Source organism: Polypterus senegalus, chromosome 10 (genome assembly GCF_016835505.1).
Source record: "Polypterus senegalus isolate Bchr_013 chromosome 10, ASM1683550v1, whole genome shotgun sequence".
Classification (NCBI taxonomy): domain Eukaryota; kingdom Metazoa; phylum Chordata; class Cladistia; order Polypteriformes; family Polypteridae; genus Polypterus; species Polypterus senegalus.
In genome coordinates, this window is record NC_053163.1 from 168268463 (window position 1) to 168283376 (window position 14914).

At 47.7% G+C, this 14914-nt stretch overlaps 1 protein-coding gene across 7 annotated transcripts in view; it reads left to right on the plus strand.

The window, feature by feature from the left end:
• Window positions 1-11889, plus strand: part of cbfa2t2 (CBFA2/RUNX1 partner transcriptional co-repressor 2) — a 99103-nt gene extending 87214 nt beyond the window's left edge. For all 7 annotated transcript variants that reach the window (XM_039767365.1, XM_039767361.1, XM_039767366.1 and 4 more), the window contains 5 exons: window positions 4444-4529; window positions 5820-6012; window positions 7792-7860; window positions 9248-9438; window positions 11350-11889. In XM_039767365.1, the coding sequence (XP_039623299.1) occupies window positions 4444-4529; window positions 5820-6012; window positions 7792-7860; window positions 9248-9438; window positions 11350-11631 (821 nt within the window). In that variant the 3' untranslated portion in view covers window positions 11632-11889. The remainder of the gene's footprint in view (window positions 1-4443; window positions 4530-5819; window positions 6013-7791; window positions 7861-9247; window positions 9439-11349) is intronic.
• The last annotated feature ends 3025 nt before the right edge of the window (window positions 11890-14914 follow it).

The following is a 14914-nucleotide window of genomic DNA, read 5'->3' on the forward strand; positions in this document are numbered from 1 at the left end:
AATGTCTGGTCAGGATCGTTGGATAAGATATCTGTCCAACAAAGTCTCTTGAAGTTTCTAATGAGTGGGTCTGTAGTCAGGTTGTCTGTCAGAATGAGAGATGCAAACAATCCTCATATCTGGCCATAAGACCCATGTCTCTATTCACACCGTGTTTTAATGTGTTCAGTTTTAGCCTGAGTTTGACTTCCCGTTCTTTTCTCTCTTGCTGTGTTCTGAGGTTGCCCATAAGCCCTGTGACTTTAAAGTCCCTCTCACAGTGTCCATGGCTGTTGAAGTGGGCCGCTACAGGAACATTTGTGTTGCCATGTTTAATGTGGAATCTGTGTAAATTCATTCTCTGGCAGAGTGTTTGTCCAGTTTCTCCCACATAGAGTGCAGCGTCGGGACATTTTCATGCAGAGAATTAGGTAGACAACATTAGATGATCTGCAGGAAAATGATCCCTTTATGTGATGTTCTAGTTGGCAGCGTGATATAACTAGACAGTCTGTATTATAAATGTTGGTACACGTTTGACATCTCTTCTGTAGGCAGGGAGATACAGTGAACCCTCGTTTATCTCGGTTAATCCGTTCCAGACTCTACCGTGATAAATGAATTTTAGTGAAGTAGGATTCTTTATTTATAAATCGAAAATTTAGCGGTTAGAGTATAGAAAACCTGTTTACGAACTTCTAAATATGTTTTTTTAACATTATTAGAGCCCTCTAGACATACAAGTGTAATGGTGATTAAAGGGTGTTATTTTATTACCCAATATATTAGAGGAAATAAGACATATTAGACGTTACAAATATCATATTACTAGGCGCACTCGCCTTTTAAGGCGACTGACTTTTATCCTCAATTTTTGTGCGCTCCATGTGTACATCAGGCATGTAAGTGTAGGGAATGAGAACATCAAAGTGCCCATTCATAACATCTCCCGAAAACCTACGTTGTTGTTTTTTTTTTATCCCCTCAAGTGCCTGTCCAAAGTCGTACGTCGTCAGCCCGAATCTGTACCGCTAAAGACGGAGTTTCAGGCACTAAATAAGCTATAGATGAGAATAAGCAAGCACCATCTCCTCTGATATTTACTACGCGGTGAGGCATTTGTACTCCATCAACATTAATTACTTCCAGAGACATAATTTTGGCTATTTTTCCAGCGCATCACGCACAAAAGCAAGGGAACGATGACAGCACCAGAACTCTGTCTGTAATAAGTGGAATACCGCTACGCTTTGCACTCCCGGGACGGAAGGACAATCCCGAACGCTTTTTTATAGTAGATTATTGTACTGTACATTTAATTGCACACAACCACTAACCTATGAAGGTGCGACCTCAGTAGGAGTCTTCAGAGGTGGTGCAGTATCTTCAGCAGGTGCGTCGTTGTCTTCAGTGAAGTACTACTAGGAGTAGGCAGTGGGTGTCCGGGTGCGCGGCTGAAGAACATCTTGATAGGCAGTTGCTGGCGCTGTCTTTTCATTTGCGTGACGAGGCTTTTGTAGGGTGTTGCCATCTTTGATCATATCCAAGAGTTTCACCTTCTCCTGGATTGCAAGCATCTTCCTCCGGCGCTTAGTTTTATTGTCAGAAGGCTTAGAAAAAGCAGCACATTTAGGAGCCATCGTAGGGCTTAGATAAAAGTTCTCAGACAGCGCATGCGTAGTGACGTAAGCGTATATGAGAAAAAAATCGCGATAGAGTGAAGCCGCGAAAGTCGAAGCGTGGGATAGCGAGGGATCACTGTATGCCATTTTCTGTTGGTTCACTTTGGACAATTTAGTTGCTGCAGGTTTGGCGGTTGTCTGTATGCCAGGAGGGGAGGTTCAGGAAATCCATTTTTCAGTGTTTGGCCGTTGTTTAGCATTGGCTGAAGTTCTTTTATAATTTTTCGAAGTGTTTCAAGATGTGAGTTGTAGGTGACAACAAGGAGGATGCGGTTCTTGTTGTCTTTGCTTTCATATTCCAGAAGGTGGTCACTGGGTGTGGCAGTAGCTCTTATTTGAGTGTCTGTTGTTTTGGGGGTATAACCTCGTCTGATGAAATCTCGTCTGAGCTCCTGCAGTTGTTGATCCCGGTCTGTCAGGTCTGAGCAGATACGACTGTACTGTATTACTTACTGGCTGAAAATAATGGAGCGCCTTCTATCCCAGGGGCAGTTCTCTGACTAAACGTTGTTCTCCGCTAGTGAGCAGCCCTGCCATGTGTAAGGCGTAGAGGGCACGCGGTTTTAAACCGGGCCTTGTGTGCCAAGTAACATGTGAGACAAAGCACTTAATGGAAAGTGCTGCACCGTACGTTTAAAGCGTACAGAAGAAGACGTTAAGAATCTTTAAGTATAGAAACAACTAAAGTTTGACAAGAAAAGCCAAGTTTAGAGAAGAGACATTTTGCCTTTTATTTTACGTAACAGCGTTTTTCTTTATTCTCGTGTGGATTGTTTGCTGTGAATTTTCACTAAAACCGAATTTTTGGACTGAGGGATTTCTTTTGGCACGCGTGCTTGAACTCGTGCGGCTACACCGATTATTGATTAGTTTCCTCGACCAAGATGCACCTTGAGATTTGGAGGATTTACAGTAAAAACGGTTAATCATTAAAGCAGGTCATCCTATTATTGATTAGTTACATTAATTGACCAAGAGTAGCGTTAATTACGAGGGGCATTCAGATATAACCAGGAGTTTCTGAGCCACGCTTTATGTATTAATACGATGAAACGACTTGCGCGCTGTTTTTCTGTGTGGTCTCCTGCCACTGTAATCCACCTGTTCTAGCGCTCAGGAAGCTTCTTAATCCCAAGAGAGTAGAAGTCTACTGACGGCATGTTGACCCCACTTTTGAACAGCGACGGTAACCTCCTCATTCGACTTGACCCTCCTAAAAATTCCTTACGTGGACCGAAGAGATGACCGTCTCTCTCTGAATGACTTGCACCGATCACACACTCCAGACTGAGAGAGAGACGGAGACAGAGACACACTCATCCCCAAAACTTGAATAAATCTGAGATGGGATGACTCCTTCATTTGTCACAAATTGAATAATAACGCACTGAGCACCACTACTGCGTACCTTCTGCTCCGACATGTGGATTACAACGGCCAGCACTACTAACGACAAAAGTCCATACGTGTGTGTGTTTGTCCAGTGAGTCAGGCCTACCTCGTACTATTTATCAGAACAGAGCCTGACGATTCCTGTTTATAATCGAACAGCCGTCGTACATTTTAACATCTGCTGGAGACTGAAGATGTAACTGCGGTGGAGGGTCAAAGACCAGAGAATCATGTTCTGTGTCCCACCCACACCGGGGGGCTCTCTCTCTCTCTCTCTCTCTCTCTCTCTGTGCAGCAGTCTCAATGCTGGTTTCTTCACACAGCCCCTAGTCCCTTATCTGACATTGCCGAGTCCCATGCAGAACGCCTTCAGCAGATGGTAATGGTGGCTGGCACAGCAAGTGGTGCCTTTGAAGCAGACGAGACTCGAGTTCATCTTTCAGTCTTTGCTGCCATCTAGTGGATACAATTAAACAATGCAGGCAAGGCAACTTTTGTCGACTTGGATTTGCACCTCCGTTTTCCGGCTTCCTCTGGCAGCTTTTTTAGTCATTAAATTGGCCGTTTTAGTCGAGTCTTTTAGGAGTGCCAGCTGGAAACCAATTGAGTGCGGTGGGTTCCTGCCTTCTTGCGAGAGATAGCACTTCAATAGAAGGAGAAGCTTATATACACACACACAATTTATCCATCCATCCGTTATCCAACCCACTATATCCTAACTACAGGGTCACGGGGGGGCGCAAGGCAGGAAACAAACCCCGGGCAGGGAGCCACCCTACCGCAGGGCACACACCAGGGACGATTTAGGATCGCCAATGCACCTCACCTGCATGTCTTTGGACTGTGGGAAGAAACCCACGCAGACACGGGGAGAGCATGGAAACTCCACGCAGGGAGCGAACCCGGGTCTCCTAACTGTGAGGCAGCATTGCTACCCACTGCGCCACCGTGCTGCCCCACAATTTATTTATCTGTTATTTACCTTGTGTGGTTTGCAGTGACAGTTGAGAAATTTTTACTCTCCTGTTTTCATGGAAAATGCAGATAAGTTTTTCCGACAGTTGACATCAATGGGGCCAACACCAAAGAACAGTAAGTATAGTAAAACATTTATGACTCGTGTCACATGATCTGCACTTGACGTATCTAGCCGTATGCCCAAAAAGTAAAACATTATTAAATAAATACTTCTGGAAAATCTGAGAAGCTCATGGAAACATCAAATGGGATTTAACTTTTTTGAATGTGTTTGGATGTTCACCATTTTCTTTTAAAGTCTAATTAATCCTGAAACGTGTGCCCCACGTATGAACGAACCCCTGCAAGTGGCGCAAAGTTCAACGGCTTATTTTACCGAATACCGATGTTTGTTTGTTCTCCTTGTTTTAAGGCTCTAACGGAAGCTACCGCGACGAGCCGGTGGACCACAAGCTGACGGACAGAGAGTGGGCAGACGAGTGGAGACACTTAGACCAGGTAAGGGTACGGTGGGTGGGCTGCAGAAGACCACTGCATGCTTACCTGTGCCTTTTTTTTTTTTCATCAATATGACATAGAAAACTTTTATAAAAAGACAACTTTTGAGTCTGATGATACAGAATGTGCGGCCATTCTTTAAAAGCAAGGTGTGATTGAACACCTTTACCCAGAAACCCTTGCAGCCCAGACCCTTCACATACAGAACACTGGGCACCATAACTTGTGTGAAATAATAAATCGCATTAGTTAGGAGTCATCTTGGTTCAAAGCCCACAAACTTTAACACTAGAATATCTGAAGCCTACGAACAAAGTCGTAATCCCAGACCACGACTTTGCAGGATACGTTGGTGAGCTCTGTAGGCCCTGCTGTTTCGTTCGAAGGACAGGTGTGGGGCAGACTGACTGGCAGGATGACACCCGACCTGCTGCTGGAACCAAACGGTGCCATCTTTCTCCTTCATGCCAATGAGAATTAGCTGACACAGCAGAGTTAAAACACTAACAAGCCATGAAATTAAATTATTGGCAAGAATTGCTTTCTAATTAAGCCACCGGGTTGGAACAAAAACCTGTAGCCACTGCGGCCCTCCAGGACTGATTTGAGGACCCCTGCTCTTCACAGTGGCAAGCGGGATGGGGTGGGGGTGGCTAACTCTGACCCGCCCACATTTAACCATGCAAACCAGGATAACATTACATGGGCGGGCCCTGAAATCCTAACCACACCCCTTTCTGTTCACACCCAAGTCTCTACCCCAGTCCTCAATGAGGGCTACTTGAGCGGGGCAGGATGAAGTGGGCTGAGGGTACATTTTTGGGTGTGCGTGCTGGAGGTGCTCTCGGTTGGGGGATTCAAATGCATTCATTCTGGCTAAAACAGACCTGCCCATAGCGCTGTTGTCCGCCAGTCTCGCGGCCTTCTGCTGTATGTTCAGCATGGTGTCCTACTTGCACCTGACTGTGCCACCATGCCTACCTGATGACTTGTGCTACAGTGACGCGCCGCTGGTTGGGTCCAATCAGGACACACCTCTGCCTTCTCGACTATCTTCAGTAACCACATACTGTACTGTATGAACTTTTCGGACAATCCATAAGTAGGCAGTCCATAAAGTGGTGCCATCTGCCTGATCCTCCCCCTGCTGTACTTTCCTCTGTCTTGCTTGTTGCATACGAGACGCGGACCCTGGTTTTAGTGGTCCTGCCGATGGTGGTTTTGTTTTTTTTCTTCCTCTGGTTCTGTGCCGTTCTCCACATTCACAGTGGATTTGTCCTCCTTCCACAGGTGTTGAATTGCATTGTGGACATGGTGGAGAAAACCCGGCGCTCCATCGACGTGCTGCGGCGCTGTCAGGAGGCGGACCGCGAGGAGATAAATTACTGGAGGAGACGGTCCGCTGAGCACGAAGAGGGACGCAAGAGTGGCCCCCCACACTCCAAGCAGCTGAGCCCCCTCATAGCCGACATTCTTTGCAGCGGTGAGTGTCTTGTCGAGGTACGATTCTCTCCCCACCACCCTGGCGTCGGAGGAGCTCGGGGCATTTCTTGAACCCGCACCGAGCTGCCTTGGAGCCAGAGGTTGAGGCCCTTTTCAGAAACGGGAATTGTCACTTCCTGCCTAACACACACAGTCCTGTGAAAAAGTAAGTCCACCCCATGGAAGATCTTAACCCTTTCTAACATATTTGAACAGGCAAACAGTCGATGTTCGTGCAGTCAGTGGCAACGGATAAAAGGTGAGAGACCTGAACAAATGACACCTGAAACTGACCTCTCATAATCTAAATCGACAGCAGTGCAGGTTGGTCGCGTGGGCAAAAGTAAGTCGACCCCTCCACGGATCGCCACTGCCAGCCCATCAGATTAGAGTCGGGTGTTCCAGTGGCGGTCTCGATGATTGGCACTTCCTGAGGCAATGCCGCTGCCACCCGTCTTATTTTAACCACCGATAGCATCCCCCCCCGGACACCAATTACTTTTTGGCTGCAGTTTAAAATTTCTTTACTTAATGGACTGCATTTTTTTTCTTTTCTTTCATACAAAGACCACCACAATTACTGTAACACATCACTCCTCATTTTACACACCGGCAGTGACTGTAAAAACAACTACTGGAACAATCAATTATGATACGTATGAGGGGCAACTGACGCCATCGATGAAATTCAGTAAATCACCGACTGCACGTGAGCACACAGAGGCCAACGCTGACAGGCAGCGGCTCCATCCCAGCTGATTCACTAGGGGGCGCCAGGGGTCACAAGCTGGCTGCTCAACGATTGGACGGCACGGACTGATCAGCTCCGACGTGCTGGCAAATTGCACTGGGAACCAGCTGTGGCGGTTTAAGGGTTAAGAGGTAGGAGCTGTGAGGAGAGCCCCCTCGACACCTTCAGACAGATTAGGAGGGGACACCGGCAACGTGTTTACAATTACAAAAGGAGTTGGGGCAGCGGGTGACAGTTGGTACTTCACCTTCAAGTCAACACGAACGCAGCGGGACACTTGAGGGCTGACTCTTCACACCAACAGTAGAAAGTTTTTCATTAATGACGACGTAGTGTGGGGGAGAGCAGCAGGACTTGAGGTTGTTTTGGACCGTAGAGGAGCTTAAGCCAACGTGGCATTCGTGACCTCTAGTCACTAGGTGGGTCAGACCTGCCCTCTCGGGTGGCACGACTGAAGAGTCGCTTAGCATTTGCGCGCCGAGCTTCCAGCACAGTTGTGCTCACCCAATGGTGTGAACCGGTTCCAGCGAGTTCAGTCTCAGTCTTGGGGCGGCGGCAAGCGCCCCCCTTTCTGTTGTGGTACGTTAAACTCGAGGCACGAGACCGACAAGCTTGACGTGTGTGTGTGAGGCGTCCGAAAATCTCGCGTCCCCGTTGTTGCCTTCTACGCATTGGGCTTCCGGCTGAGCATTCATCGTTTGTCAGCCATCATGTAAAACTCATCCAACCCTGTTAGATTTGATCAAAGCGAGTGCCAGACTAGTTGGCGGGGGCTGCTGGTTAAGTCGCATGACACACTGGGGGCAATTAAAGTTCTCTTGGGCCGCTGCCCCCCAACTCCCTCAGATTGTGTAAATGAAGGCCTGTATGGGGCTGAGTGGCCCGTCCTCGTCACAGTTGTTCTATTGCTTGCTGTCGGTGGCAAATTCTTCTGCGATTTATTTTAAAATTACTGAAAATTTGTAAGTGTTTGTGTTTGCCCTTTAGCGCTCGTCTTAGCTGAAGTCTTTTTTTTTTTTTGGTTTGCAGATTCACAGCGGGATCTCACAGTCGTGTCGGGCCCCGGATACGTTTCTGATGAAATCTGGAAGAAGGCAGGTATGAAGGACATTCTGCGCTTTGTGTCCGTCGGCTCTTGTGAATGTTTGTGTTAAGCTGCCCGCTGCAGCCATTGGCACGGCCATCAGCACTCCTCCGCTTGGTCCCAGGGCTTTTATAACGCGAGGCGTGGGCCCACCACCATGGCACATTTTTCCAGCTCACTTTACGTCACCACCTATTTTCCCAGTTTCATAGAAAGTGGGAGTTTTGCATCAGGAAAATGTGGGAGTATTTCGAGTCAAAAACTTGTAATCGTCGATGGCAGTTTCTGGCAAGAGAATCTTGTAGGCATTGGGACCAAGAGAGGAGACCCTGAGTGAGCCACTTAACGTGCCTGTGCTTCAGCTCAGTTGTGTGGACACGATTGTAATGAGTTACTGGCCCTGTAAGTCACCTGAATGGGGGGGGTGAGGGGGCTTCACCCTCCTACCGCACCCCCACGTTGCTACCTAAGCCTCTTTTGCTTTGGCAGTGAATTCCCAGTATGTGACCAGTGCATTTCACCCTCCTTTACAAACCTCTTGGTCAGTTTTCCCAAACTTGGGTTCAAAACGCCGTGACACTTTGGGGTACTGTGACTTAACCCTCATTTTATAGCCCACCACATGCAGGTTTTCTTGACAGGCCCGTATGTTCAGTTGTCTTCACAATAAAGGTTACAGAATTTCTAAAATCGCAACAATCCGGTAACGCGAGTTCTCGCTAAAGTCCCATTCCACGACTTGTGGTCACACGTGACGAGAGCAGTTGCTGATTTCATTAGCCGATGCCACCTTACACGACTGCAGGTCACAGGGCACGTCACATTCGCAGACTGCGTTAAAGGCTGTCGCATTCCCCAAGTATCCCTAGCTGGCCCGTTTCTGGCAGCTAATAACGTGCTGCCTAACTGGGCAGGTGCCCGTGCGAAGGGTGTTACGGGTACGCAGTCTCAGTCCTTGTTCTGTCAAGGCACGTAAACCTGGTCAGACAGATGAGTGTCACCTGTTTGTCATGTCCTACACTCCCATGTTCCTTGTACTTCTAGGTGTGCACTCATTGGTTGCCAGTTCTCATGAGGTATAGAAACCCCTAGTGCCACCCCCATCGGTCCACCTGAAGACCAAACTAACTCGGAGTCACTGGGGATGCCAGACTACATGACTGCCACACCACGAGTGCCCCAACTCACTAAAATGAAGTCAGCCATTGAAAAACATTGATAAATAAGGTGATGGGGCCTTTAGGTGGGCTTACAACTAAAGTAGAAGGCACCCTTGCAGAGATGACAGATGAAACGTAAGAGCATGGCCTCGTTTTTAGGTGGCAGTTGACAGACTCCTCCTTACCTTTTTGTTCAGCCAAGTGGTGTTGCCCAACTGAGCCGTCTTGTACTTTTCTGCAGAAGAGGCGGTGAATGAGGTCAAGCGGCAGGCGATGGACGAAGTGCAGAAGGCCGTGGCCGAGGCCGAGCAGAAGGCCTTTGAAATGATCTCGGTGGAGAGAGCAAAAATGGAGAAAACGCTTGCCGATGCCAAGCGCCAAGCCACGGAGGACGCCATCCAAGTCATCAACGAGCAAGAAGATTCCACTGAGGTAATCTTGGGGTTTCTCCTTAATGTGAACGAGGGAGCGGGCGCCTGTGGCCGCTGTGCAGAAGAAACCAGCAATGACACACATGCATGCTGCCATGCATAGGAAGGAGTCGACCCGGGCACACAGCACACACAATCGTCATTCCAATGGCATGAGAATACTTGTGCATGAATGTGCTTTATAGGATTTCAGCAAATGAACTTAGTTTTAGTTTTATTAGTGCCAAGATCAGCACCAGTGTCACGTTACATGACTTCTAGCTGCAGGGTGTGTCACATTTGCCAGCCGTCACTGCTGGACCATCTCAGTTTACACAAGTGAAGGTCACAGGGCACGTGAAGCTTGGTGCCAGCACACTGTGACCGCCAATAGCGTACTGTGGGACGGGACAGCAAGTATGGCGGGTTGTGCCACACTCTGTGCCCTTACTGTTACTCTTTTCCATTTGTTTGTGGTATGAAAACCACGAGATGTCAGACTTGTGAGCTCCCCGTCTGCTTGTAACGTTCAGCACTTCTGTGTTCTCGTTGCTACATTCTATCCATTTTACATCCGGATGAGCGTTCATTGGTGGTCCGCTCTCACGGAGGCACAACTATAGACAAACTCAAGATGGGTTTGATTTTGTTGGAGCGAATCGTAGAGCACATCACATTAGGCGACCGCATCCAACTCAAAATGAAGGCAACAACTGAAAAATCGCTAGAAAAGTCGTGTTAACGTGAGACGCGGCCTTTAGTAGGCTCACACGAAAATGTGTAGAACAACCCCGCCAGTAATGGAAGGCACGGCCCCTGAGGAGGGTTTGGTAAAGCGGGTGCAGACTCTGGGGCCCCCCATACCCACGCCGCTGTATCCGCACACAAGTCAGGGACAGGGCAGCTATTTTTACAGCAAGGGTCTAATCTTAAGATACTTACAGTGCAATGGGAGCCCTAATGTTAAAGTTTCCTTTCTCCCCCGTTTTTAAATACAATTTTTAACCCTTTATTTTGAATAGTTGTTAGTCCCTCAGGTTCAAAAAGTATATCCTGTAGGACTTTTAAGATGAGGACTAATTTTACAATTTATTTCTTTACTTTTAGAAATGCCTTGTAAACAACAATTCAATCCCTTTTTTAATTTTTCCTTTTGTAAAATCAGTTTTAAGGGTTCTGTGAGACACGCGTGTGTGATTAGGTCAAGCTTAAGAGGTGCGTATTTTACAAATAGAATAAAACCTCTCGTCCAATGCGGGGTGACAGACTCGACGACTGCCGCCACCCTGAGGAGGTCTGCCTTACACGACTCCAGTAAGAATTCATTCTCGGCCATGTTTTAAATATCCAAAGCTCGCTCCACAAAGACTGTAACTTGATGTGCTGCCCGACCGCACCGGGGCCTTTAAAACCAAGTAGGGCAAGTTCATCAAGTGTCTGTGTGGTCCTAAGGTGCCCACGCCATGGCTTTGCAGATACGGCAGGTTCAGCTGCAGCCTCTGCCCGTTTTCTTTTTCATGGTACATAAACGGACAGACGAGTCTCCCTTCAGTTTATTGGGCCCAAAACTACGCACGTCCCTTCTTTTCTTTTCGTTGTGGTCTATCGTGTGCATTTCACTCCTGACTGAGCGCTCGTCGGCTCCAAACTCTTGCACGCCAACACGCTGCCATCCACGACTTAATTTGTTGGCTTTGATCGAGTCGCTGGGGTTGTCAGACTACATGACTGAGCGACTGGCCCAAACTCGCTGAGATATTATGGAAGTGAGGTCTGTGGCTGGAAAACGTCACACGCAGGGTGACAAGCCTCAATATTCTAGGCACACTCCAATGACCTGCTAACTGGCTGGGCACACGTGGAGATGGCATACAAGAATAACCAAAGGCACTATATAAAGACTGACCAATTTGTTTTTCTTCTTTATTTTTAGAGCTGCTGGAACTGTGGCCGCAAGGCCAGCGAGACGTGCAGTGGCTGCAACGCCGCCCGCTACTGTGGCTCTTTTTGCCAACATAAAGACTGGGAACGGCACCACCTGATCTGCAGCCCCGGGCTCCAGGCACAGCCAAAGCCACCACCCGCGGCGACGGCCAGAGCCACAGGCAGGTTCCCCGACAGAGGCGCCATCGCTAGCCCCTCGCTGGAAAAAGCAGCCGCCTCGCGGTCCTCGACACCTTCTTCCATGTCAGCCGGCGAGGTGAACGGACATTAAGGCCGGTAGAGACGCCCTGCCCTGCTCCCGTCCTCTCGAGTCTCTCCCTCTTCTCTTATCTTTTTGTCTTTCAATTCATTCCTGAGTGTGCAGCTCTGTGGGTGGACTGGTGGCTGCTTTAACAGCCTGAGCTGATCACCTTCTTTTGTTTTGGGTTGTTTTGGTTTTTTTTGGCTTGTTTTTGTTGCTTCTTTGTAATTGTTGCAATCTCAGGAGGGTCATGTAAATGCTAAATTAAAAACGGAGCATTTCTCTGTCTGTATTGTTGAATTCTGTGTGTGACTGCAGGATCCATTTGAAACCTTCATGCAAACAGCACAGCAGCGCAAGCCACAAAGCAAGGAGCCATCGTGGTCACTATGGGGTGGGACGCGACTGGGGAAATCCACAAGTTAGACGCCATTCGGCCCCCAGTCACAGCCCGACACTGGGTCGTAGTACTACACTGGAAAGGGGGTTTCTTTTCTGTGTTACTTACTGTACCCCATGCATTTTACAGTGGTGGCTGCGAAAAACTAAAATTAATCTTCAGAATGGAGAACATCTTTACTGTTGCAACTTCTTCATAATTGTTATCAACATGGGACTGACGTTTTGATGTGATGGTCGCGGCCCCCCGTCATTGGTCAGGAGTCATGTCTTCAATTCAAGAAGGCAGCCTCCTTTTTACCGGTGGACCTTGGTCATTTTAGTCCTGTCCAAATCGCTCACGTCGGTAACTTTTCATAGACTGCATGTTCACGTCTCAAAAATTAGAGACTTTTTCTTTAGAAGGCAAAAGTCATTAAAAATTAAATAAGCAAGCAGGCCTCGGATCAACTAGTCTGGCTAGAATCAAATTGTCAGTAAAATTCATTTAAGGAAAGTCGAAGGGGACTAAAGTTAAGAGGTCCCCCGGTAAAAATTACTTCAGCCTGTGCCCATGGAGTGAAGAACTGTCTGTGTACGGAGTAACGGGGGGTCGGGGGGCAGCGTTATATCCCCTCAGAGGTTTGTTGGCCCCCTTAACGCACACGATTTTATACAAAGTAGTGGGGTTCTGGGCTGCTCCAACTGGAGGTGCAGTCTAAATAAAGACTGCTAATGTGGTCTGAACTGACGGTTACCCTGCCTTAAGACGCACTGCAGAAAAACCACTGACTTTACATCACTGTCTGGCGTAAAAACGAATCCCACCTGTGCGAGGTTTTAGTTTTAGCGCCAGGAGCTCAGGAGACGTACAAGGAGATATCAGCTCAAAATAGTCTTTACAATGGGGAGGCGTGGTGGTGCAGTGGTTAGCACTTCTGTCTCATAGCTCCAGTTGTACATTTTTGCCTACAATAATCAGTCCAGCGTTGTTGGCAGGCACCTCCAAAGCCCTCCGAGATACTTAAGACCACTCCATCCTTCTAATGCACGCAAAACTAATTCATTTTGCCCTTCAGCATTGACTCCAATGCATTTCACCGAACACAAGCTGAAGCAAAGTTAGCAGGGTTTGCTCACCCCCTAGTAGTTGGCACTGCTGCCTCAGGGAGCAAATCCTGCACCTGCTTGTTGTCCGGGGGTTTCATGCTGTCTCTCACCCACAAAGCGGTGATTTTATTTGGTGGAAATCAGGAGTGTATGGTCTGCCCTTCTATACCCTGTCTTGGGTTGTTTTGTTACCTGATGCTGCCAAACCCTGCAGCCCTGGATCAAGGGGGTTGAAGAATGCTGTGCAGTAAATGAGAAGAAGTGGTGGTGGTGTTTGGGGCACAGCGCACAGCAGCCTTCAGGACAAACATGCCATCAAATTGGAGACATGTGGCAGGTCTGTCATTGCCATAAGGTAAGCTGACCTTCTGTTGGTGCCTTTTATTTACAGTGCATCCGGAAAGTATTCACAGCGCATCACTTTTTCCACCTTTTGTTAAGTGACAGCCTTATTCCACAATGGATTAAATTCATTTTTCCTCATAATTCTACACACAACACCCCATAATGACAACGTGAAAAAAGTTTACTTGAGGTTTTTGCAAATTTATTAAAAATAAAAAAACTGAGAAAGCACATGTCCATAAGTATTCACAGCCTTTGCCATGAAGCTCCAAATTGAGCTCAGGTGCATCCTGTGTCCCCTGATCATCCTTGAGATGTTTCTGCAGCTTCATTGGAGTCCACCTGTGGTAAATTCAGTTGATTGGACGTGATTTGAAAGGCACACACCTGTCTATAGAAGGTCCCACAGTTGACAGTTCATGTCAGAGCACAAACCAAGCATGAAGTCAAAAGAATTGTCTGTAGACCTCCAAGACAGGATTGTCTCGAGGCACAAATCTGGGGAAGGTTACAGTGGCCTCCATCATCCGTCAGTGGAAGAAGTTCAAAACCAACAGGACTCTTCCTAGAGCTGACTGGCCATCTAAACTGAGTGATTGGGGGAGAAGGGCCTTAGTCAGGGAGGTGACCAAGAACCCGATGGTTACTCTGTTAGAGCTCCAGAGGTCCTCTGTGGAGAGAGGAGAACCTTCCAGAAGGACAACCATCTCTGCAGCAATCCACCAATCAGGCCTGTATGGTAGAGTGGCCAGACAGAAGTCACTCCTTAGTAAAAGGCACATGGCAGCCCGCCTGGAGTTTGTCAAAAGGCACCTGAAGGACTCTCAGACCATGAGAAACAAAATTCTCTGGTCTGATGAGACAAAGATTGAACTCTTTGGTGTGAATGCCAGGCGTCACGTTTGGAGGAAAACTAGGCACCGCTCATCACCAGGCCAATACCATCCCTACAGTGAAGCATGGTGGTGGCAGCATCAAGAACTGGGAGACTAGTCAGGATAAAGGGAAAGATGACTGCAGCAATGTACAGAGACATCCTGGATGAAAACCTGCTCCAGAGCGCTCTTGACCTCAGACTGGGGCGACGGTTCATCTTTCAGCAGGACAACGACCCTCAGGACACATCCAAGATATCAAAGGAGTGGCTTCAGGACAACTCTGTGAATGTCCTCGAGTGGCCCAGACTTGAATCCGATTGAACATCTCTGGAGATCTTAAAATGGCTGTGCACCGACGCTTCCCATCCAACCTGATGGAGCTTGAGAGGTGCTGCAAAAAGGAATGGGTGAAACTGGCCAAGGACAGGTGTGCCAAGCTTGTGGCATCATATATTCAAAAAGACTTGAGGCTGGAATTGCTGCCAAAGGTGCATCAACAAAGTATTGAGCAGAGGCTGTGAATACTTATGGACATGGGATTTCTCAGTTTTTTTATTTTTAATAAAATTTGCAAAAACCTCAAGTAAACTTTTTTCACGTTG